General features: G+C 40.5%; 2 protein-coding genes across 7 annotated transcripts in view; both read right to left on the minus strand.

Moving 5' to 3' along the window:
- The window catches only part of LOC116394202 (high affinity choline transporter 1-like), a 41,409-nt gene extending 19,601 nt beyond the window's left edge, over positions 1-21,808 (minus strand). For 2 of the 5 annotated variants that reach the window (XM_031867105.1, XM_031867106.1), the window contains exon 1: positions 5,840-6,566. The gene's annotated coding sequence lies outside the window, so the exon portion shown is untranslated. Of the gene's footprint in view, positions 1-5,839; positions 6,567-19,027; positions 19,177-19,264; positions 20,025-20,046 lie in introns of those variants that run through there. The other 3 variants (XM_031867103.1, XM_031867101.1, XM_031867104.1) reach the window with 3 other exon arrangements.
- Positions 21,809-22,571: 763 nt separating this feature from the next.
- Positions 22,572-25,132, minus strand: LOC116394217 (multidrug and toxin extrusion protein 1-like). 2 transcript variants are annotated; one of them, XR_004213444.1, is made up of 5 exons: positions 24,566-25,132; positions 24,254-24,470; positions 24,042-24,136; positions 23,513-23,576; positions 22,572-23,430 (listed from the first exon to the last, which is right to left on the minus strand). XR_004213444.1 is itself a non-coding variant. In XM_031867146.1 (5 exons), the coding sequence occupies exons 1-5, from the start codon at positions 24,605-24,607 to the stop codon at positions 23,201-23,203; spliced, it is 564 nt and encodes a 187-aa protein (XP_031723006.1). In that variant the 5' UTR covers positions 24,608-25,132; the 3' UTR covers positions 22,572-23,200. The 2 variants fall into 2 exon arrangements, 1 of the variants encoding a protein (XP_031723006.1); XM_031867146.1 differs by having other exon boundaries at positions 24,338-24,470.
- Positions 25,133-26,346: the final 1,214 nt, after the last annotated feature.

A 26,346-nucleotide genomic window follows, 5' to 3' on the forward strand; every position in this document is an offset into this window, starting at 1 on the left:
ATATATACATACATATATACATACATATATACATACATATATACATACATATATACATACATACACATACATATATACACATACATATATACATACATACATATACACACATATACACACATATATATACATATATACATATATACATATATATATATACACATATATATATATATACACATACACACACACACATATAGAAAAAATAAATAATAATGCATTTCTTTCTCAAATTATATTCATGAGTGTTGTTGACTCTAAATATTCCAGAAAAAGTTTCCAACATTTGTCACTAAAGCTTTCCTCTCCAATCTCACGTAGACCTTTTTTCAAAACTTCTCTCTCTGACTCGTACCTCTGACAGGACAATAAAACATGGTCCTCGGTTTCTTCTTCTCCACAAAATTTACACTTTCCATTATTATGCTTTCTAATAACAGAGGGAACTGTTCAGTCAGAGTCTTCAATCAGAGGAGCGGCGGTTCGATCCCCGGCTCCGCTAGGAGCATGTCGATGTGTCCTTGAGCAAGACACTTAACCCCAAAATTGCTGGTCTTTAAGTTTGGATGTCTTGTCATATATTTAACTATGTTATTATTATAATTGAGGATATAAGATTGGGCATATTTTAGTTCTTGGATGTCATATTTATTTAAACATTTATATAAATAAATATATGTGAAGATAGCGTCATTTCTAAATCATACAACCGTAAATTTAAGAAATTTAAAAACTGAACCAACAGCCCAAACATCACAGCTACATAAACAGGCTACACACGGAGGAAAAGCAGCGCTACAAGTTTCCATCAGTGACAATTGTGCTTTTCTATTAATACGTTTTTTGTGATGCTTCACAATCAGTGCTCTGACTGAAAACATGTTGACATCAAGTAGGATGTAGGCTTTCTCAATAAATATTTTTATTTACAGATGCTAAATAAATAACCTTATATATTATTATTGTTATTGCACAAAATGAGACTAGATGGCTATTAAGCCAACAATCTAGCGTTAAGTATTACAATTAGACAGAAAATTAGGATTTACATTTTTTTATACTATATTTATCCTGTTAATTAAGGATAAATTTGTCTCTGCATTTGACCCATCCCTAAATATGGGGAGCAGTGGGCTGTCTTTGACATGCAACATGTCAAAGGCCATTCGAACCACCAACCTTGTAGTCACCAGACAACCCTCTTAACAAAGTGAGCCACGATCGCCCACCTTTTCCAATAAAGAAAATCTAAGAGCCAATCAGCTCTTTGATCCGAAGACAGCAAGAAGTTTCCCATCATGCCCTGGGGTCACGCAGTCAGTGGAGAGTAATTCTGCATCGCCTGGCTCTAAAATCTGCGGCCGCCTCGCTCACGTGAGATCATCGTTACGCACGTTTTCATGACGTCAGAGCAAGTCGGACGCAAATCTACCCAGCATGCATTGTGCGCCGATCGCCGGTGATCGATTCTGCGCACGCCTGGCTCAAGTCGAACGAGCCTATTTTATTGTGAAGATCACCACATCACCTTTTCTCCTCGTCTCACTCCAATCTAAGAAATGCTGGCTGGCCAGTTGACCCCCCCCTTAAAAACAAAAGATCTACACGATTCATGTGGATGACCTATTTTGATTCAAAACGGCGAATTTCGCCAAAAAGCGACAAGTTTGCAGGTATATTTATGATCCCTTTCAGAGCATGTATCATGTAGACATGGTTGAGAGGTCTGTGTTAATCATTTGCTGAGCAGAGAGCTAGCAACCAGCGACCTCTGTCACCCCAAGTGGACACACCGTAATTAAGTCTAACTTCAAGTCCTAACATAACATATACTGTGAGTCATTTAAAATTAACCCACCTACAGTTGGCATGAACGTGGGAATTAGCTATGGAGAACAGAAACGTTTTTGTACCAGGCTGAAAACATTTAAATCTGCTGTTAAGTTGGGCAACTTGCATGTCTATGGGGAACGGCAGTGTTTGGCACTTCCGCGTTGGCTTAATTTCTCAGCACCAGAGGTTGCCAATTGGTAGAGCGTTATAGTTTGAAGCTTAATGCCACTGACCAAGCTGCATTATTTGACACACTGGTTTGAGAACGAGTTGGTCTTGCATAGGTGGCCAGTTATCAAATGCATAATGTCGCTCCACCGCTTGCTTTTCCTGTAATGCCTCTTTAAATAATGTCTGACCCTTTGGCTTCACTGTTCACTGGCGCTACGGCCTCTACAGGATTGATTTCCTCTGTTTTGAGAGCCTTATGCCGTGTTCACACCGTTAATCGCGTCATTCGCGCCGCCGGTCTCGCCGGGGACTATTTGTGTTCATTCGCGTGAATCGCGCTGGACTTGCCGGAGAGGGGGCGTGGCTTATCGCCCTGAAAGCAGTTCAACTGTCCGCCATCAACCAGGGAAAAAATAACCTCTATTTCTGCTTACTACGTGTTGTGGAAGTCCCAGATGTCACGGGAAATTAAACGCCGTCATGTCTGGGTTTATAACATTGTTCAGAGGAGCTCCGTGGATTTTATCGAGAGGTGTATTCACTGTGTCTAGCAAGCCACACGTCGGCTGTTTACTACAGCTGTATGAACACAAAATAAACTGATTTGGCTGTGATTTAACGTCAATAAACCAACAAATATTGACTCCGAAATAACTACGTAATGATACCGATTTGTACTTGTTTTCTCAATGGAGCTCGGATCGATCGGTAGTAGGCTATGCTAACATTGTAGCAGCTCCAGCATTGAAACACTCACAATAACGTCATCTAGACGTAAATATTTTTCATTGTTTGTACCATATGGTTTACACACACATATTTATACACAGTTTGGTCCGGTCTCTATTAATATGAGGTATCGTAGAGCTCTAGGTGAACATAGACGGCTACAGTATTTATTTCTTGATTCAACAACGGCAGGACGTCAGTGAAGACAGGAGAAGCATCTCAACGCTGATAGCCTATCGCGCCACAGCGTCACGCCATTTTTCGCTTTGTATGTAATCTACTCGCGCGAATAATTCGAGCCGCGTTGGGTGTGAAGGCGTTCACACGGCATGGCATTAGTCATGAGTGCTCTCTCTGTCTATGTGGTAATACAGGTGCAGAAGTGCGTCTTGGCACAGGCGTAGCTACACTCTTTCGCTATCACACGCACGTGTGTGGAAAATGACACACCTCACGTCCCTGCCTCTCAGTATTTTTCTGTTCAGACCGACTCAGCTGTGAACTCCACCACCTGCAATTTGGAGATGTGGAGTATTTAGGGATGTCATCATGTGATATAAGCGGGTAACACTGAACTGAGTGTTAATGGTGATTTTCACTCCAAGTCTAATCACATACACACATGCTGTGAGGAGGCTATAAAAGTTCAGGTGGATGTATTGCACCAGTGAAATGTGACCTTGCCATACACAAACATGTTGTCTTTCACACACACACACACACACACACACACACACACACACACACACACACACACACACACACACACACACACACACACACAGAGAGAGAGAGAGAGAGAGAGAGAGAGAGAGAGAGAGAGAGAGAGAGAGAGAGAGAGAGAGAGAGGACCAACAGACAGATCATGAAAGAAAACTAGCAGCTATCTGCCTTTATCTACCTTGTTCGTTCACCCCCCCCCCGTTTTCTTGGAAAGCGATTACCAAGACTTAACAAGCTAAAACAACGACCCAGACAACTACTAAGGAGTGTTAGTGGTCTCTGTAAACAGCACATTTAATTACTGCTGCTACATGGGTTTTAAAAGGCACAGCACTATCAAGGATATTAAATACTGGCTGTAAAAGTTGACTTTGGGAGAAAAACATTGCGTCTAAACCTACAGTATCTGTAAATTTAAAACTATGCCAAAAATGTAACATGTTTCTGTATAAAGTCAATAGACATTATTGTAGTTTGTGACCGATTTCTGCTTTAGATGTTACAAAGTAGAGTACCTTGAAACAAAGATGAACTTTCACCATTTCTGACAAAGTCACTCACAGGATACGGAGGCTGGTGATCAAAGGTCTGGCAGGCAACAAGGGGATCTGTTGAAAGTACACGTTGGGGCCATCAAAGGCAAAGGGGGACAAATTAATGCTAATCTCTTAGAGGTAGCTGCTCACTTTGTTAATTCACTCGAGGCGCTGTTCAATGCGATCGGGGATGGTGACATTGATTAAGAGTGACAGCGATAATTGGAGTGATAAGAGGAGGAAATACTTGACAGTGAGGAAGTCAGTGGTCAGGTGAAGAGAGTTTTTATTTCACATGGAAAACTGCCAGGAAATACAGCAGTGAAAAAAATAATTGGAGAACCAGCAAATAATAATAATAAATAATTCTACAAAATAAATGACAGCAATCCCTCACTGCATTCTATACAATCACTCTGGATTATCATTTCATTAGTGCAGAGGTAGCCAACACGGTGCCCGCGGGCACCCTGTCGCCAGCAGGGACCACGTGAGTCGCCCGCAAGGCATGTTCTAAAAATAGCACTAGTCACCATAGAGCTCCGTCTAAAATTGTAGTTGCTGTTCTTTTTTAATCAAAAAACGCTTGCATTAGTGTAGATTTTAAAATGACAATATTTCTTGTCATAAGAGAGTTGGGTACCCGGAGGCGCACGGCGGACAGCCAGACGCGCGCCGCGAGCGCACCCCGTCGTCAGGTCCGTAAATCCTTGGAACAGGCCGCGGGGCAACAACTCAGGGGTGGCGGGGGTAGAGGCGAGGCAACTCAATCCAACCGAAAAGGCCCAGACTAGAGGTTTGAACGCGGGCGCGGTTGGATCCCCCGCTCGGCTATAGACGAGACTTTTTACTAGTTTCTTCGTGGAGAAAAAGGTACCATTGGAAAAGCTGGTGTCGGTGATAACAGACGGGGCTCCCGCGATGACGGGCCGGCATGCAGGCTTCATTGCGCAATGCAAAGGTGACCCAGACTTCGCAAAATTTCTACATTACCACTGGATCATTCACCAGCAGGCGCTATGTGCAAAAGTAACCGGCTTTAATCATGTGATGATACAAAAATATCAGAGATGTGATACCTCTGACTTTCAAATGTTGAAACAGATTAACAGAAATAAAAGTTGCATGTTTAAATATATATGCGTAGCTATACCATCATTGTTGTGGAAATCATTATTAATAATTATTGTGAGGAATAATTAACTGACATGTGATCAAACAGTCTCTTCACATATATTATTATTAAAAGGTGATCTGTTCAACTTTGTTATTCAGGAAGCGTGTATCAAATAAGTAGCCCTTCGTACTACTCGACACCCTTGAAGTAGCTCTGTTTAAAAAAGGTTGGTGACCCCTGCATTAGTGATTACCACAAAATCTCAATAAAAATAGATTTTTCAAAACTAGATGTAATCATTAAAATGTAAATAAAAAATATTTCCATTAGTTTACGTCAGCCTAATACTACTAAGTACTATATCTATACTGCAGTATGACTATTCTCTCAGTCTCTGCTATGTCTACGACCAAGTGCAGTGGAAAATTACAGCTTATCAAAACCATTGATGGAGAGAAAATAAAAAAACAAACAAGACAGCTGTAGTCACAGAATAGACACCAGAATAACCTATTTGGCTCCAACCCAGTGCCCCTCAGTGCTATTTCTAGGATAGGCATGCATCTCACTTAGTGTGTCCTAATTTGACCAAGTTTAAATAGACCTCTCAAAGAAAAACAGTCATACTGTACACGCACAATCATGGAATTGCACATAAAGTAAACGACAGCATTGAAAAAAACCGAGCACAGGAAACACAAGTGAGCATATTGAATGACTGGATACATACCTAGGGTTAACTGTACGTGTCAGTTCCTAGTGATGACGTGAAGAGGGAACAGAGGCTATTCTCACAGGACAGAGAATAGGCAAGGTGATAAATTCAGTCCAGGAGGAGTAAGACTGATGTGACACTCATCCACAGTGTTTGGGAGTGAAAAAGTTTGCCAAGAGATGGGAAGCAACACAAAAAACAATAAATGCTCTTCAATCTCTCACACTTAAGAAGCCAAAAAGTCTAATTCGGTTTTGTTTTTTTCTTCAGTTTTTTAACAAAGTGCTCTACAGTGAAGAGGGAGAAAGGTCTGAGTTGATGTTCAAAACTCATGAGGCTAGGTCAACAAGGAAGGTAAGAACTCTCTAGAATCAGCAATCAGCGGTCCCCTGGTTTTAAACCTCACAAGGTGGGAGGGTCCGACAGTATATGAAGGAGAAAGCAGTCACTACTGCCACCCGATTGGTCAGTGCATGAATGCTCCTGCGTGCAGCCAATAAGCTGTGTTCAGCATGTGGGGCAGACCCAGCCCCTGTTTGAGTGTGATCATCTCATTAACAACCTCTCCTTTCTCTGTTCAACTCCGCTTCTCTGGAAGCATCTCTGTCTTTTCCTTTTAATTTCCCTACCCACTGTCTTCAAATGGTTGCAGCTTCTCTCATCAAAACTCTTTCTTCGAAAACTAAAATCAGAAATGGCTGCACCTCTCTGTCTCTCACCTACAGTTGTGTGAAAAAGTGTTTGGCCCCTTCCTGATTTCTTATTTTTTTGCATGTTTGTCACACTTAAATGTTTCAGATCATCAAACAAATTTAAATATTAGACAAAGATAAGTAAACACAAAATGCAGTTTTTAAATGAAGGTTTTTATTATTAAGGGAAAAAAAAAAATCCAAACCTACATGGCCCTGTGTGAAAAAGTGATTGCCCCCTAAACCTAATAACTGGTTGGGCCACCCTTAGCAGCAACAACTGCAATCAAGCGTTTGCGATAACTGGCAATGAGTCTTTTACAGCGCTGTAGAGGAATTTTGGCCCACTCATCTTTGCAGAATTGTAGTAATTCAGCCACATTGGAGGGTTTTCGAGCATGAACCGCCTTTTTAAGGTCATGCCACAGCATCTCAATCGGATTCAGGTCGGGACTTTGACTAGGCCACTCCAAAGTCTTCATTTTGTTTTTCTTAAGCCATTCAGAGGTGGACTTGCTGGTGTGTTTTGGATCATTGTCCTGCTGCAGAACCCAAGTGCGCTTCAGCTTGAGGTCACGAACAGATGGCTGGACATTCTCCTTCAGGATTTTTTGGTAGACAGCAGAATTCATGGTTCCATTTACCACAGCAAGTCTTCCAGGTCCTGAAGCAGCAAAACAGCCCCAGACCATCACACTACCACCACCATATTTTACTGTTGGTATGATGTTCCTTTTCTGAAATGCCGTGTTACTGTTACGCCAGATGTAATGGGACATACACCTTCCAAAAAGTTCAACTTTTGTCTCGTCAGTCCACAGAGTATTTTCCCAAAAATCTTGGGGATCATCAAGATGTTTTCTGGCAAAACTGAGACGAGCCTTTATGTTCTTTTTGCTCAGCAGTGTTTTTTTCGTCTTGGAACTCTGCCATGCAGGCCATTTTTGCCCAGTCTCTTTCTTATGGTGGAGTCATGAACACTGACCTTAATTGAGGCAAGTGAGGCCTGCAGTTCTTTGGATGTTGTTCTGGGGTCTTTTGTGACCTCTTGGATGAGTCGTCGCTGCGCTCTTGGGGTAATTTTGGTCGGCCGGCCACTCCTGGGAAGGTTCACCACTGTTCCATGTTTTCGCCATTTGTGGATAATGGCTCTCACTGTGGTTCGCTGGAGTCCCAAAGCTTTAGAAATGGCTTTGTAACCTTTTCCAGACTGATAGATCTCAATTACTTTGTTTCTCATTTGTTCCTGAATTTCTTTGGATCGCAGCATGATGTCTAGCTTTTGAGGATCTTTTGGTCTACCTCACTTTGTCAGGCAGGTCCTATTTAAGTGATTTCTTGATTGAGAACAGGTGTGGCAGTAATCAGGCCTGGGTGTGGCTAGAGAAATTGAACTCAGCTTTCCAAAGATGTGATAAACCACAGTTAATTTATGTTTTGACAGGGGGGGGGCAATCACTTTTTCAGACAGGGCCATGTAGGTTTGGATTTTTTTCCCCCCTTAATAATAAAAACCTTCATTTAAAAACTGCATTTTGTGTTTACTTGTGTTATCTTTGTCTAATATTTAAATTTGTTTGATGATCTGAAACATTTAAGTGTGACAAACATGCAAAAAAATAACAAATCAGGAAGGGGGCAAACACTTTTTCACACAACTGTATCTGCCGTGTTTCACAGTGACTGTACAGTTAGCATGACAGATGCCACCAAGTTCCTCACACACCCGCAATACGTGGAGAAAAACATCTCTTCCAGAATGTCCGTTTTTTTCTTCAGTTTTAGTTTTAGTGTGTGAGTGTGGGTGCACACACCCCCACCTCCTTGCCCAGGAGTTCCACAAAGCTTTGCTTGTTCTGTCCATATGGTTCAGTGTATCAAGCATTTAGTAAATCACATGGAAAGAACCAGGGGCAGCAGTAGTTGCAGTTAAGAAATAGGCATGACTTTGGTTATAAATAGACAGAAAAATGAAAGTGTTGTGCTCATGTTTGCAGAGGAGCACCTTTCTCAGTATAAAATGATTTATTTTTGGACATAGGTATATCAAAGTCTGCCTTGATTTAGAGACGGCTGTAAAGGCTTCTTTGTATGGTCCAGGTGACTATTATTGTCAGACTACTGGGGAAAGCAACAAGAGAGAAACATGCTGACATGTCGCCTCAGGGCAGCTCATCGCTACCGAGGTTAAATGTGAACCTACCGTACTTTTCGTAGTTGTGTGCACACTAACAGGAGTATTGAAGTAGTAGTGTTCACATTTCCATGAGGTGATATCTACAATGGCAAAACTGTTGGCTTGTTTACAACCTATGAACATCTGACTTCTCATGTTTCTTGCTCCATAGAACCTGTCAAGTCAAACAGGATTTTTCTTTTATGTAAATGGAGGCAATATAAAGGACTGAAAACGATTTAAGATAATTGTAAATAAAATAATATGTAAAGCAGTTAGTAAAGTAATTAATATACTGACAATCTGAGTATTCAGAAAAGAAACAGGGAGGAACAACCAATGTGCCTCTCTGGATAAGCAGACACACAGTGTCACTGCGTGTCTGCTTATCTAGACTGCTTGTCTGCTTATTTACTGTATTAGGACTCACAGTAAACACGTGAAGATCACTGCCGTCACCAGTTTGGCAATAGCAAGAGAAAGGGTTCGGGGAGTTCGGGGAATAGCAAGAGAAAGGCTTCGGTTGAGCAAGAGGGATTCATGAGATGAAAGGTTATCTGTTAGTGATGACTGTTAAAGAAGAACAGGTTAACTTGTTCGCGAGTGGGAATGATGCCAAAACCCTACACTGAAAAAAGTGAAATGACCATGTAATTTACGGAGCATTTTTATATTGGTTTAATATAAAATTGTGGTTTCCTGTTTAAATCTGTTTTTTCAGTTTGAAAGCAAATGGCAATCCCCACAGACTAAATTAAAAGCAATACTTTTACCAAAAATTGTATTTTCACTTCAAACCAGAAGTTGGACAGAGGTGACGTCCGTTCGCCTGCCATACCTCCCACACAAGCTGATATATTGACACAGTCACAGCTCGTTAACTGTAAAAGGCATGTGTAATCAGTTGTAAAAAAGAGCAATTCAATTCGTTTATTTGAAAGTAAAACTATACTTGGATGTAATAGTAAATGTTATGTTGTTTCAAATAAACAAATTAAGTTGTAACTAAGTGAAAAATGGTTTGTGGTCTTAAATAAAAGAGATATTTTTACTTAATATGAATGTAAAGTTTTGTCTTTGGCCAAAGCAATATTTTGCTTTGGCCAAACTAATGTTTATTCACAATTACAGTCTGATATTTGGCAGTTTTGAAGCCATATTGGTTTGTTGATTGATTAAATGTCCAATCTTGGTGAATGTACGTACACACGCACACACTCCCTTGATGTCTTGTAAACCACTAAAGCAAAAGTGAATTTACATTTGTCCAATCTTCCCAACAAAAACAGTAGGCAAATATTGTCAAACACAAAATATGTACACTAATCTGGGAAGACACATAACTTGTACAGTCAGGTTCTTTCACACCTGAAATAAGCTCAGGCCTGTCTTTGCTATAGCACAATATCAAATATACTGTTGATACAGAATTTAACATGATCATTGTGCTGGAACAGGATCCCAGATTTGGAACAGTACTCGTGGTGTGTGGCACTTCATTTTGTCAAGTTTATGTGCATAAATCAATATCACATACAATGTACCAATGGGCTTTACCGGGCTGCTACAATAACAGGTCCTCACTCAGCCCAAGCTGTCAAATAATGTGTTCAGACATAATGTGAAGCAAATTTGTGTCTTGCATCATTCGCACAAATTTGACTGCTGGACCATTTGTGTTTATTTGCTCCAATCAGCTAACGTAACAACTGTGCAGATTTTAGCTATGTTTTTACCAGCCACATACTAGGAACTTGTCTGTGTTTTTTTGTGCCAGTTATTTTCTTCCAGTCTCTCTTCTTTATCCTCTCATCTCTGTACGTTTCTGAAGCAGATCCATAAAGCACCGGAGTACGCACACATTTTTCAATTTGTGCTGCACCAGGCAAATTTACATCTAATTGCTTCTTCCCATCGACTCTGTACACAATTGCACCGCTGGTTTGCGTTCTGTCTGAACACAAGGAAGACAAGGGTGAAGGACATGGACGGACAGGAAAATGGAAGAAAATTAAAAAAGGATCTCATCAGAATAACAAAGAACACCCGTTGATGTGTTGACATTTAGGAAGCCCCCAGATATGACTCATTATCCAAAATGTGTTCTCGCTTGCTCTTAAACCTGAGAAAACGAGATGTCAAAACCTTTATTCAAATTTTATTTTATTTCTACACAGTAAAACAATGTTTGCTTGCCTTATTTAACATGCAATCGTTTCCTCTCTGTATGTATTTGCCACATCTGTCCAGCAATGTCAAATTCATACTTAAATTAATAATCAGACAATTTCATATTGATAATATTGGTTGCTTCTAGAAAAGAGAAACAGCTGAACCTGTAATGCCACACTGGGCACCAATTAAATTATTCAAGACGAAGGTTTAGCTTAAGTCCAAGGTGGGATACAGATTACTACAACTCATTTCAGCAGCTGTCAGCAGGCAGGCAGTTTAAATCAGGCAAACACACATGGTAGAATTGGAAGTGAGGTAGAATGTTGGCAACAGGGAGCGAGTAACAGAGCCAGGCTCAGGTCGAGAATAAAGACAGACTGACTGGAGCAAAGAGTGGGGTGGACATATGATAGATGCAGAGTCAGGCTGAGGCCCAGTAAAGGTTGAGCAACAAACGCAGATGATTAGGCAACAGGAACATGTTCTAATAGTGAAAGACGAAACAGGTTTTACTGTTTTAAGGGACATAGAGATCAGAAAAACATTAGGAACAGGAAGAGACAGAAAAAAAAGGCTCTAGTTCCGACTAGCAGGAACGCTGGGTCAGCCAAAGCTGGTCTCTCCTGCCAGCTTGTATTAAAAATAACTTGACATGTGTTTTAAAAATGTACAAAAAAAAAGCATTTGTGTGTTTTACAATAATTCATAATTCAATAATACTATATTATTACACTATAATTATGCTAGGTGTTTGTATTATTAAGTTGAGGTTCCACTGTATAAACTGAAGAACACATTTCTGTGGTGAAAGGGAAATTCATCTGATCATGCACAATGTAAACAAGTTAACTTCTCTTATGTTTGATCATGATGAATCCTGTACAATGTAACCTTTGACTAAATGAATCCTGGCCTCATTGCCTAAATTAAGACATTGTTGCCCACCTGGCTGTCATCAGAAGATGATCAGAAGGCTTATGAACCCTTTGTCTTTTCAACAAAGAAATGCAAGTTACCAACTGAAAGAAGCGACCAGTGGGGATGACAAAGCCAAGGTATAAAGAGGTAGAAAAACTTCCCTTCGGGGTGCACATTTCAACCTAACCCTTGCTGTGCACAATGTTCTGAGCATGAAAAGTGTGACAATATTGTAAGAGACTTTTGTTTTAATTCCTCGTTGTCAGAGTGGGATTAGTTTGAATTGGATCGGGTGAATGTTTTTGTGCTGAATAGCACAGGGACATAATGCTCATCCTATCCTGGGCATAGTGGGCAGTACCTGATCTTTGTCTCTCCCCTCCTTGCTAACTATTTTCCAACGAAAGTAGCTAGCAGCAGTAGGACTTTTTTCGACAACAACAATTTCAAAAAAGAATCCTGCAATTTCAAAAAAGTCGTTGAAGAAGATTACCAAGCTCGCCTTTAACCCAGTGGCCTGAGGCTCTGTACAATCTGTATGACTACTACACCTACAATGGGATAACCAGATTTAAATAGACCGGTTACACACCTCCATACCTTACATTTCCAAAGCTGACGGATATTCATTTCATTTTTGTCTGTCGGAGTGAAGAAAGTAAACACGTTTGCTGTATAGAGGGGAAAGTGCATAGATCAGCTGCCTGTCCGGTTTCCTGAAGATACACACACAAGCAATGACGGCAATCAGATGAGCAAGTCGGTAATCTTAGCATTGTACAATAACTTTGCTCCACCATAGTCAAGTTATTTTTAGTCAAAAAATACCGCAATGGTGGGTACGGCCAATGAGAACCCAGCACATGTAAAGGGGAAACTTGGGAGGGGTTGCCTGTTAGTCCTTCAAAAAGCTGAGGAATTCGATAAACGGATAAATTTATGAACAATTTATTTTACAAATAGGATGGAATGCTTTGTTTTATAACTGTATTGACATACTTCCTTTGATTTAAAAAAGAAATAGTGCAATGTTGTGTTTATTTATAGATGTTCTTTTCATTTAGAATATTTTCTTTGAAATTGTTCATCCACCAGATGATTAGACACTTTCTAATGGCAAAATGTGCTAAAATCATAAAACACAGAATTAAGAAAAATTTAAATGGAAAACGATAAATTTGGGAAAAAATTAAATGGAATCTGTAAAAAATAAATAAAAGGATTACATACGTAGGTCCCTATTTGCTGTTGAAAAAATATTTTCTTTTATTTAAAATCGAAATCGAATTGAATCGAATTGAAATCAATTTTAATCCTAATATTAATGTATTTTAAAGAATCTAAGTTAATTGAGAAAGTACCGGGTTACTAAAGCATTGAAAAGAGTGGTAGTATCGATACAATCCTCAAGATACCCACCCTTAGTTCTAAAACCCAGTGTGCAACACATTCCGGTAGCAGCGTCTCACTTTTAGCCGTCACTAATCGCTGCTTTAGCTTGTTAAAAGGAGAAACTGCAGATCATCAGCTTTTGCTAACTAATGTTGATTCCATGACTAACTTTGCTGATGCGGGTTTGTGTGCAAAAATAGTTTTGAGGTAATGCGTCTCTGTGAGTAACACCAATGTATAATTGCATGTTTTTGTTCCTACGACTCCAACAGAATGAGGACTCTTTTACATCTTGTGCCATAACATGTTTTGTATCGTTGAATTTTGCAAAGAATTGGAAAGAAGATCAATTTGACTGGTAGGCTATGGAATAAATTGCTTCTGTGAGTTGGCTATGACATTTCAACAACTGTCTAAGGTTGTTCATGTCTATCTTGTTGTACATCTCAAATGTTTAACAGCTGTCTTTGGTATCTGTAAATACAGTATGCCTCCATCTGAGACGTAGTTGCCACTTTCTGTAAGAACTATTTTTGTTTCTGAACCCATAGGGTCACAGCCCTGGGCCCCGTTCCTCGTACGTGGTTCAACTAAGTCGATCAAATGTCCTATTAGCCAGCCTAAATTAACCCGATGATTGATGTCAGGCTATCTCGGTTTCTCCAAGGCTCAAACACTCTCGTTAATTCGAACCAGACGATCAGGATCAGGATAATTGCGCGTGCCCGTCCTACTTCAAAAGGGGGAAGCGTCGATCACCGAAACCATGATTTTCTAACAGTGCAATGTCAAATAAACTCAAAGAAAGAGACTCTTTTTTTTCTCCGCTGACGAGCAGGAGATGATCATGAACGCATATGAGGAATTCAAGACCATAATCACGGCAAAATCTAACACCGCCGCCGCTGCGAGGGCTAGACAAGGAGCACGGCAAAATATCGCAGACAAGTTAAATGCGTAAGTGTTGGGAAAATGTATAGGCTAATTTTAAGTGCCTCATCACCCCAATCAATCAGATTATATATCTTTAAATGTGCCTGCTGGCAGTAATGGAATGCATCATCCAATGAGATCTTATAGCGAAAATAATTATCTCAACTCTTTCAGAATAAGTGGAAACAAGCCCAAAGAGTATCTAATTGATACGAATTAATGAGGATCTACGTACTGTATGCCCTTATGTATCATGTACTATATATGTGTATATACATGTATGTGTAGATTACCATATAGAACTAGGAGTTTGAATATGTGTGTGAATCTGTGTATGGGCGGATCAATATGTATCTATGTATTATTACAGAATCAGAAATTCAATCAATTGAAGCAGTGAAAAGAAATTGTGTGTGATTCTCTCTATTCTTATCATGAGTCCACCTTAATCATTTTCTACAATAATGATATGCTGGTGTACTAATAACACTGTCATATAATTATGAGTGCTTTCAACCCCCATGTTGCAACCCAGCCATCAAGAGGACATGGGAGCAAGTAAAAACTAAGCACAAAAACATTACTCAGAATGGTGAGTCAATACAATATGTGCCATGGTAATGTAATGAACACATCCTGACGTTTATTAAGCGCCAAATAAACTTCACGAACAGCGCGGCATGCAGCGGCTTTCCCGATGTTCTCCGCATCGCCGACACTGTACAAAAATGTACCACTCGCAGAAAAGCGCAAGGCTGCATCCAGTCTGTGAGACAGTCGATGCTCGGCTGCGGCGTGTGGTGTTAAATGTATGGCTCGAGAAGGTCTTGTAAATAAATGATTCCTTGTCGGCAGAATCGATAGCACTCGTATAGGAAGTCATCATGATGTGATAACGAAGAACTCTCTCCCTACTCTCTCCCTATAAAACGCTAATCTAACTAATATCGCTCCTTCATCAATGGGATCTCTGAGGAAGGGAGCTGTACATTAATACAATAGAGGCTTCTTAGTTTGCTCAGCTGGTTTTAATGGATCACAGTGTGTCTCACTTTACATGCATTTCCGGAACTCCGGTATAACCCCCAGTACATGCGCAAGCGCATTAGACTACCGTATATGACAGGAGCTGCCATTTTTTCCAGGGGTGTGGCAAGCTTATCCAGCTACCTTCAGTTACACTGCGCTGTAGCAGTTTCAAGTTTATGGATGTGTTGCTATGGTGATTTTGCCAAACTTCGTGGAACCGAAAAGCCTCACTTATGTAATCTTATCCTGAAAATTATCCGGCTAACTCAGTTAGCCACGTACGAGGAACGGGGCCCTGGTAACATGGCTGGTTGTGTCTACACAACACCAGTCTTATCACAAAAAAACATATGGGTCAAGTACACTTGTCAAACTGTACGATGCAGGCCTATACACTTCCTGTTCTAAAAATAATTGATCCACTTAAGAGCAGGGTTGGTAATCTTGAGTAAGCTAGATTTCGAAATTATCCATGCAAAAAACCCAGCCCAGTGTTGCCAACTATTTTCCAACGAAAGTAGCTAGCAGCACTAGGACTTTTTTTGACAACAATAATTTCAAAAACTAACCAAAACCAAATAGACCGGTTACACAGGCTGTGGATATTTAGTGTGCACTTGAGCTTCACACACACACACACACACACACACAGCAGGGCCAGGTGCATAACATCCAGCAGGAGACTTGTTGAATACACATTTCATGACATGAAACATGAAACGTGTGTCAACGCCATCAGTCTGTTTCAAAAGCGTATGCGACAACCTCATGTGGACAATAGGTCATCTCTAGTCATTAAATCAACTACACTGTCTCTTAATAGCTTAGATACAACATTCAGCATATTCAGCTATGCCAATGGTGGCATCCCTGATCCCAAGTGATTGGCACTATCTACATACTGGGTGGTTTTGCAGAATTAATTTGCATGGTTAAGAATCACAGAGACATTTGTAGCACAAAGCCAGCTGTAGAAGATCATAAAATATCATTAATACTAATGTAGGAGCAAATTTAGCTCAATGGCATAATTTGTTGTGGACTAAGAAAAGCATTACATAACGCCAAGCAGAGTATAAATGTCACAGGCTAAATACCTTTTCTATCAATATTACTGTATAGCAATATTAACATATGCTACTGTATAGCAATAATAAAACTCAAAACAGTCGGTGCTAAAAATGTGCTTATGTAGACATAGGACAAATCCACATTCATTTTTTACACATACGTTATTATCTAAACTATAACAACTAAACACCGACACAGTAAACAAATACAAAAGACTTGGAAATTAGACTTGTGTGAACAAGGATATTCTTATAACTTCTCTCTCAAGCTCTCTTTTTGGCTAAAACCAGGGCCAGCCCTTTAAACGCAGGAGTCTGTACCTGACTTACTGAGTGACTGATGAAGTTACACCATTGGTTGGTGAAGTGTTGGAATTTCCTCAATGGCAGTTGCTCTTTCAAAATAAATAGTGTTTGTCCTTTATGTCCCTCAACTACAGAGGGTACCAGGCCTTTATTTGAGGCAGGTCTATATTAGAGATGGGCCTCTATTTATAACTAATTTGTTTGATCAGTATTTTTGGTCTTATTTCAGTATGAAGCTTCCTTTTTTTCCTGATCTGCTACCGTATACCCTGTCGAATTTTTGTTACGGCATTATACAATTAAGACAAACTCATCCCTTCTTTATCTGTTTCAAACTAAAGCCCTGTAGAGTTCCAGGGGACAGGATCCTTTCATTCCCTAAAATGGCTTTTCTTGTGAAAAGACGAACCATGTGAAAATTTCGGTGACTTGCGCGGTTCCTGTACAGTACTTCAAATGTATCTATTGCCATCTTGTGACACTTGTATGTTACTACAAAACACAATTTGGCTGGGACATTAACACACATTCATTCACAGTGAAAAACAAAAAGGACAATAACTGAATAGATGACTTAAACCATGAGTCCTGCAGAATATATACGGTCTTCCTTGATTTTGGAGATGCATTCGGGACTCTAACTCACAATCCGGACAAAGTTGTCACTTATTTGGTGACAGCAATGTGCTTTCCTACGCTGTGAGTATGTGGATGAAGCATTATTAAATTGTACTGATTTAACAGCTGGCTAGTTAGCTTCCTAACTACCTACCTACCTACCTACCTATCAGAAAATAAGCCCAACAGCGGGTTGATGGCCAACATCATCGCTGGGTCTACGGTCCCTCTCCCACTGGCGAAGCGGTGTGCCGGCGGGGTAGGGGTCGCCAAAAATGGTCGAATTGGTCAATGTTAACTTTCTTATAGGACCCGAGAGCCCCCCACGGGGGGCTGTTTTAGAGTGTGCAGCATTCAGCGTGTCGTAGAAAGCATTTTTCATAAAGAAATACGATTATTGCTCCAGACATATTAAATATCGAATTAACGGGAAAAGTCCGAGCAACACCATCATACCAGCCATTGTAAACACTGCAAACACAATTATACATGAACTAATATCATATCTGGAAGATATCTAGAAGATTTGCCACAATTTTGGCCAAAAATCGACGACCTATGCTCACTCTATGGCTCTCTCATCACGGAGCAGGATCGCACATGGCGGATGAACACATGCAGGAGGGGCACGATTTGACCGGAAACGCACAGCGGCGTCCAAATTACTCTTTCAAACCGTTCAAAAGTTATGGGTATGCATGCCAACATCAGCCGCAGGTCACGAGAAAAATAATTGGGTAAAAAAAACTTACGTTTTGGCGATGAAAAACGGATTTATTCGAGCCGATTTTTGCACAGCTCTGCCCGCCATGTTCTGCTGCATGTCTGTGAGTGAGATCAATGCGCTGGCGTAATGAATCACAAAATGGCAGACGATTCTGTTGGGTGGAGCAATCCATGTAGAGAGGGGGGTTCGCCCAGCATTTTGCGATTTTTAGTCAGTAAACAGACCCGGATACGATCAAACACCCCTGCATGGCTCCCGTTGGACTATCCCGCATCTAAAAATGTCTCACACGAGTAAATCGGCCTTACCAAAGTCACATAGACACACATTATGAGCCATTTATTGTTATGAATGACAGATATGACACATCATAACAGCTCAAAATTATTCAAAATGGTGTCAAACTGATTCATTAGGATTATTGAACACTCTTAGTGATAAGAAAAGTGAATATATAGTTAATATTTAGTTATATAGTATATAAAATTAGTATACAGCAATGCAACAGCTGGTTCCGAAAATCAAAATTTTGATTTTTATGACCATTTATGCTGGCCTGCTTCACTCAATCGAAGTAAAATATCTTGTGGGGACATGTAAAACGTGTTGTTCTATGACTGTGGCGTGGTTTTAGGCTTGCAGCTGCATTATTAAAAAAAAAAAAAATGTTCAATACAAGTGCTTTTTTTCAGGCGAACCTAGAAATTTTTCAATTTGAGCTGTGCCATAAGTGTATCAGTTATTAACCAGTAACATATAAACAATATTTACACAATTCAACACATCTCACAAGTGTTACCAGTATTCTAGCATCAAAATTATTAAAATAGACCTTGTAGTTAGAGCTCGGGACTCTCTTGAGTATGGCTATGCAATTTTCGAGCAGAGGCCTAAAAATAGGGGTAGGGTCCTATGAGTTAAGTGACACTCGTGGTCTTGGAGAGTGAATGACTCTGCATATTGAAAGAGACATGTATTTTCTTTAGCCATTATAAAAAAACATCATCAGCATTAACTATCGTGTTCAGAGAATTACTATTATGCCTCCACCTACGCTCTGCCCACAAAAATACGTCATCATGTTTCCCAATAGAAAATGGGTAATACACATACCTGCAGATACATATATGAAATAAACATGACCTACTGTACAAAGCAGTTACTCACCAAACTGAGGAAAACTAGACAGAGCTGGATAACATCAGTGTAGGCCACTGAATAAAGGCCTCCTAACAAAGTGTAGATGATGGCAACAGCTGATGAGATCCAAACACAGTAGGCATAGGGCAAGTCCAGTATTACAGTCATAGTTGCTCCTGTTACGCAAACACAGAAATTGAAATGCTTTAATTGTGTCCTCTAATGAAAAATGTGTGGTTTTACTAGGTATGTATATATGTTTACCCAAGCCAAGCAGAGTGGATGAGACCCACAGCACATCCACCAGTATCGAAGGCAGGACCAGAGCACCACTGAGTACATTGCCATACTTTATCTGGAATGGGTCCATCATGGTGACATACTTCTTATTGCTCATTGGCTTGGCAAAGAAAAGTCCACCTTGTGCAGTGGATGAGATATTAAGCATTACATTGTATGTATTCACCCTCTGAATAATTTATTAAAAACTTTACTTTGTTGATGTTGTAGGCACTGTGCAATGCAAGCTGCTGCTATCCAGTACATCAAGCTCCACAAAATTAATTCCTGACTGTTTAAAGCATTGTACATTTACCGTAGCGGTGTAATAAAATATTCATAAAACAGATCAAATAAGCCACACGGAAGTTTATGATAAGTTTATGTCTGACATTATCAAGATCAGTACAGCCTTCTTCCTCTATAGTATACGGCTTGTCATACCTATTATGAAGGACACCGTGTAATGTATAGGCATAAGAGCCCAGATTAAGCCCATTTTAGGAGTACACCGCCTCAGCCACACCCAGGATAAAACCACCTCCGACCCATGTAGCTACAGAAGAATGACACAGACACTTCAATTAGAATATATTGTACTTTTGAACAGTATGTGCACAGTGAGTATTGCAAGGGTGAGTAGACAGAAGCCTAAATATTTTCTTTCTTTGCAAAACACCCATGTCTTGCTAGCAAAAAACAAAACAAATAACTAATAAAAAGAGCTGATACTAACATGAGTTTCTAAGCGCCACAGAACAACTTACCAGTCATGGTGAAAATCCCGACCATCAAGCCGATATTTCTGTCTCCAAGGAGCGCCACTTCAATCCTGCTTCCATGGCTCTTCCTCTCAGCCTTCCTGGACTTACGGGCAGCCCACAACCCTGTCCCTAGAATAAGGATATAGAACAGCACCACTGCAATTACACCAGGGATGTGCAAAGCCATGGTGCTCAAGAACTTCAGAGCACCTTGACAGGAAGATAGACCTAATAGATAACAAATACAGATTCTGAACATGGACCAAAAGCATGCAAGTACCAAGGTGACAGACCACCCCTTCTTTTGATTTCATCCGAGTTTGACATATAGCTTTGGCAAGTAAAAAGACCAAGTTAAAATAAAGATGTACTTGTCACAGGAAAGGATTGAAAATTAACTTGAATAGTATTTAATTTGGAATGCGACCAACCATGACTTACAACACACAATTCCTAGAACTTCTAGCTTTTGGAAACACCCCCTTAAATAAAGTCCAGGCAACCCACCTCGCTATTGGCAGTTTCACATTCGTTTTTTTAGGTGAGTTCAGGTAGTTTTTAGTTTATTTTCTACCAGTAAAAACAACCACTTCTATTGGCTCTACAACAATTTGCTTTACACCACCCTTACTTCTAAACTTGTCCTCTCCTTCTTTTACTAGACTACATACTTGACTCATACTACTTCTGTCATCTCTCGTATTTAAAATGATACTATATGTTTTAATGACAGCTTAATATAATCTTAGGGTCTGCCTCTCTTTGCTGCATTATCTCTCTGCTTAAACTTTGTTTTACTAGTCTTTGCATTTCGGATTTTGCTAATAGGGCAAAGGCGAAAGAACAATGACACAGTATGTTGAAATAGAGCCGGTCTGAATGCTGAATTACACAACACATGAATCAGGGGCAGTGAACGAGAGCAGTGGGTGAAGTGCCAAAACCACATGTATCAATCATTGCATTAGAGATGTACTGTGGTTGGTGTTTGTGGAAGTGGATATGGAATTAAAAAATGGGCAAAGCCTTGCACAACATGGCACACTGAAACCACTTATATGAGAGAGTCAATAGTATTAGAATCACTGTGATAAACCTGTAACTGTTTATGAACCAGTCTCAATTTAATACTGATGCTCAGCGAGAGAAGATTGTCTATTTCTATATAGTTATTCTTAATGTTTGCCATCGGTGCCACCGGAGTGGATTCCAAGCGTTAAATCATGCAGGTTCACTAAAAAGTCCTTCAGCTCAAGCTCCAGCAGGGCCTCCTGCAGCGACCAGCTCACCGCAGACAGACCCAGATCCAGCTTTGATGCTGCCTATGACCTGCAGTCGGAAACGCTGGCAGGACGACGTATCCTCCATCAGCCAGGAGCAGAGCATCTCTTCGCTGCCCCTCCGGTCCCTGCTGGGCGCTAACACTGACTCCACACTGCTTTAGGCCCAGGCTGTATTGCTGCGCCCACTGGAGAGAAGGGAGGCACAGAACAACCAGAACCACCAATCTGCCCCTGCATACATTATCCCAAGGAAATACAACAATATCGACAGAATGATTGAATAACAATCGTGGTAGTTAATAAGTTCATTGAGGAGTTAACTTGTGTTTCTATCTTTAGAAAACAAACGTTTCTTAAGATGATACCTAACCTGTTAGCACGAGGAGCAGCTTTGTTTCTAAGCCCCACAGAACAACATTCAATAATGAATTCAAAAGTAGTGTATTGCGCACTTTTATTTTAAAAGTACTGCTATATCAACAAAAGTGCAATAACGTTTGGTTTGCAAACACTTTAAACAAATAAGGTGCTTTTTAACAGCAGTATTCCCTTTACACAGTAGCAGTTAAAATACAGTTATAATGATTCTGATAATAGATATTCAGCCGGTGTTCACAACTTTATCTTCATGTGTGTAAGAGATGCAATTTGAAATCTGAAACCAAGTTTTTTCCTTTTTTTTTAATGTTTGATTAATTCTCAGTAGCGATAACTAAATGATATGCTTATTATACATATTCCAAACAAAAACACTTAAATTCAAAAAAAATAATTTAAATGAATCATTTATTTTTTGGTATTTTGGTCAGACACATGCTGATTACCGTAATGTGTGTGGTATTTGTTAAAAATGTACATTGGTACATAGAGGGTAATAAGAAGCTGTACATGGAGGGACTTAGGACCCAGGGGAATGTAGGTGAAGGAAACAGGAAGAGACGCCACACAAACAGCTGTTCACTGCTTGCTGCCAGCCGACCAGCAATAAGAAGCTGTACATGGAGGGACTTAGGACCCATGCTGCAGGGCACTGTTGCGATTTCTTAAAGAAACGGGATTAGACCGTAGGATTAGTTGTTAGTAGGTGTTGTTTAGGTTTATTTATTTATTTATATATATATTATTTTATTTTATTAGCAGAGCAGTGATGAAACTTTTACCCTGAAACTGCATACTCCGGTACAGTAGGTGGCGGTATGCACCTATTCAAGTTGGTTGCGATCCGCCAATCAAATTTAAAGAAGAAGAAGAAGACTTAGGACCCAGGGGAGTGTAGGTGAAGGAAACGGGAAGAGACGCCACACAAACAGCTGTTCACCACTCGATGCCGGCCGACCGGCTGGTTCTGGTGTTAAAAATATCCGCTTAATAATAATTTAAAAAAAACTGCGTTATTATCGCGTTAACTCGCCCAGCACTAATAAAAAGTAACGTAAACTATCCAGTTCTATTTGCTACAGCGGCACCAACAATAATACGATTTGGAAACGCTAGTGGGGGAAAAGCTGAAAAGATGTCTATTGCCACTTTAAGCAACTATGAGCTATAAAGACTTTCAAATTGTTGTACAGACTGGTTTTGAAAAGGTTTGGTCCGCCAACTCCTCAAAAACTATCTGGGTCTTTTTGGCTTGCTAGATATTCCACACTTATCGCCTTGTTTAATTTTCTGCCATATATGAGAGGGTTACTGGCTAATAGCTGCAAAAAGCAGCAGACTAAGGGGTTGATCCTCAATAGCACCAGTAACCCTTTCATTACAAGTTAATTCATATTTCAATAACTTGTTCCCTAGAACGTATCGTTTAACGGCCGATGACGCCATTGATCCAGACCTCCTTCTGTCTGACTGCCAGCGTTATGTTAGCGGGTGACTCATTTCAGTAGCATGGTGAGGAGGCTGCTTGCGAAGATTCCAGCGACAAGAATAATGACCATAAGCAGCAATGTGAGGCCACGTCGTAAAACCAGCTGTGGTATTGACAGAATATTTCCCACTGTAGTGGTAGCGGATATATTTTGTATATCCATATGCACCTCCTCATATGTGTTGCCCCCCTCAGCACTCTCCACACTAGATGCAGTAGCGTGGTTCTGAGTCGAGTCTAGAGGATTGAGGGAGAACCTTTAGTATTCACAAAATAGCATCACACAAGGATGTTTCAGTGAGTGTGCATTGCAGCTTACCTGTATTTTCCATCACGACCATCTCTTTTTCTTCTTTGATCTGGATTCCTGCTCTTACAAGAGCCTGATTAGAGACATTCAAGACAATTAGTAAAGGGACAGATCACCCATACATCAATTTACATACCTTTCCTTTTACATGTAGTGCTATTTATGTCTGCCTTCTCACTAATATAATGGGACTATGTGGCACTTGACTTGTGGTGCTCAAAGTGCAAGAAAATACATTTGAGAAACTCAACAGCAATGTCTCATGACCTGGTTATTAAAGATAATCCAAAGACCGCAATGTGAACAGTTTCATGTAGGAACTAAGGTTGAAGGAAAATAATGCCATCCAGGCAGACATCTCAACGGACGATATCTCCAAAACTAGGCAACTTACACCAAAACAATCTAGGTTGATAAATAGCACTACAGGTAAGAGGGAAAATAGGCATTTTTGATTTTGAACTGATTTTAAACTTCAAACACATAAAGACAAATTAAAAAGTCTGATTTTGATTGGTTAAGGGATGTAGACACGCACCTCTTCAGCTGCCTTCTTCCAATCGAGTTTGAACACAAACATGATGAAGAAAATCGACTGCATCAACACACAAACGGTGAGCCCTATCCATAGTCCTTTTACAGAGATGAGAGCAGCGTTTGAATGGCTTTCCAGAACACTTCTTGACATGCAGGAAATTTGACAACATGCAGCACCAATTTAAGAACACTGAATTACTGGTCTGGTCTTACCTACAATGCCCATGTTTGCTGCAAACATTAGGGACACACCAATAGGGAAAATTTAAGAACACTGAATTACTGGTCTGGTCTTACCTACAATGCCCATGTTTGCTGCAAACATTAGGGACACACCAATAGGGAAACCAATGAAGTAGTATCCCACCAGGTTACACAGAGCACCAATCAATTGTTTTCCTGCTCCTCTGAGAACACCTCCAGCCACACCCTGTCCACGTCAAACAGAGATTTGGTCAAGTCACATTGTGTATAGTTCAATACAGAGTCTGAAATCCTGATTACTTGGATGAAATTGTTTCTTACCGCAACAGCATCAGCAAGATGCATGAAGCCAAATATGAGCATGACATCAGAAACCCTCTTCAAAAGGTCTCTAAAATAAATGAAGGCAGAGATTTTTGATCGACACTACATGTTTTGGCAAGGAAATGGACATGAGAGCAGTCATGAGTTATTTAGTGTATTTAGTTTTAAACAAACCAAACTCAGACCTCTTAAAGTGGACCAACAGAAAAGGGACTCAGTTCCATTTGCGTTAACATCCTCACTTTATTTGAAAGAGGACTCAGTTCCATTTCTTGTCCACAAAACTGCATTTATTCAAGTTTCTTGCCAAAAACTTAATTTTACAAGATTGCAATTTAACACGTCATGATGAAGTTATACCTTTCGCTCAATATTTTTTACTGAATAGACCCTGAATACATCACATTGTAACTCAATCCAACTTCCGTCAATGTTGTTAGCGGTTAGCTCCGTTACTCAGCCTAGCTGGACTGTGTTGCCCACTGGCAGCTCCTGCCAATTTATTGTTAGATCCGGGGGTTCTCTGGCCCGATACGGGGCTACCTACTGACTCAGCTCTCTATTAAAAGATTGGGGAGCTGGTGTTCTGTCGAGGGAACTCGCCTGGCTTCTGCTAACAACCGTTACTCCTGACGTCTACCCTGCTTCCACCGGTAACGTGCACTCGGCCGAGGGGCCACCCTGGCCAGGCGCTTCTACCTAGTCGCGTCAGTTATGGCAGCTTTCCTCTTTTGGATCCGGGCTCTTGGTAAATTGCCAGGTTAGGTTTTAACGGCTAGGATTATAACTAAAACCGTAAGGGACTGTTAAGTGGACCGGTCACTAGGATAACCATTAAGAACTCTTGTTGTTAACAAACAATAGATTTAACCTTTTACTGCCACGAGGAACTTCTACTACTTCAGCAAATGAATTCTCTTGAGAAATTTACTTTAAATGCAGATTAGATATTTATTGCAGGTTATATTAGCAGGGGCACAGCTACAGCTCACATAATATAATACTATACTTGATTCGATCAGGTTACAATTTCTTCTTAGGTTATACTCATTCATTTTCGATGCCGAGGCGGCTTGGTGGAGCTGGATTCACGATGTAGTAAAAAGTCCTTTTGGGGTTTTTAGGAGCGAAGGCCAGGCCTGACCTTCGGCTCCTCCTGCGCGGCCAACAAAGTCCGTTCAGCGATCCCTCAGGCTCAGTACAAAGTCTTTATGGCGGCTGCGTCCATCTGTTGTCCGGTTGTTAAGTCAAACAGGGGGGAGAGGAAAATCTCCGTCTTTCAATCTTTGTCCAGGAACGGCTGTCTTCTTTCCATGAACAGAGACGAAGTCCTCCGATGCGGCTGTCGAGGTCCAGTGTTTCCTCCGTGGAGCACTTGGGTGGCTCCCGCGTTGAATCCCCCCTTGCTATTTGCAAGTCTCTCTTTTTATAACACTTTGAGCTCTCTCTCCCCCCTCCTCCCCAACTCGGCATGTGATTAACATGACATCATTGATTATGTGTATGTGCTGCGAACAACACCCATCTTTCTGTGTGTGTGTGTGTGTGTGTGTGTGTGCTAGACACACCTAACTTCCCTTGGTGGATGTTCTCACTTCCTCAATGTCCGAGCATGTTTCAGGTTACACCTGTGTATGTGTTCGGACAACACCCCAACATCTGTTATGATCTCAGCCTTTAAGGCCCCCACCCTGCTTACATCAGCTCTTTCCACATACACACAGACTTCACTTTACTCAGTTACACATACATCATTATTATCAGTTTTACATTTGTTA

The sequence above is a fragment of the Anarrhichthys ocellatus genome, unplaced genomic scaffold (assembly GCF_004355925.1).
Source record: "Anarrhichthys ocellatus isolate YVR2014 unplaced genomic scaffold, GSC_Weel_1.0 scaffold38, whole genome shotgun sequence".
Classification (NCBI taxonomy): Eukaryota; Metazoa; Chordata; class Actinopteri; order Perciformes; family Anarhichadidae; genus Anarrhichthys; species Anarrhichthys ocellatus.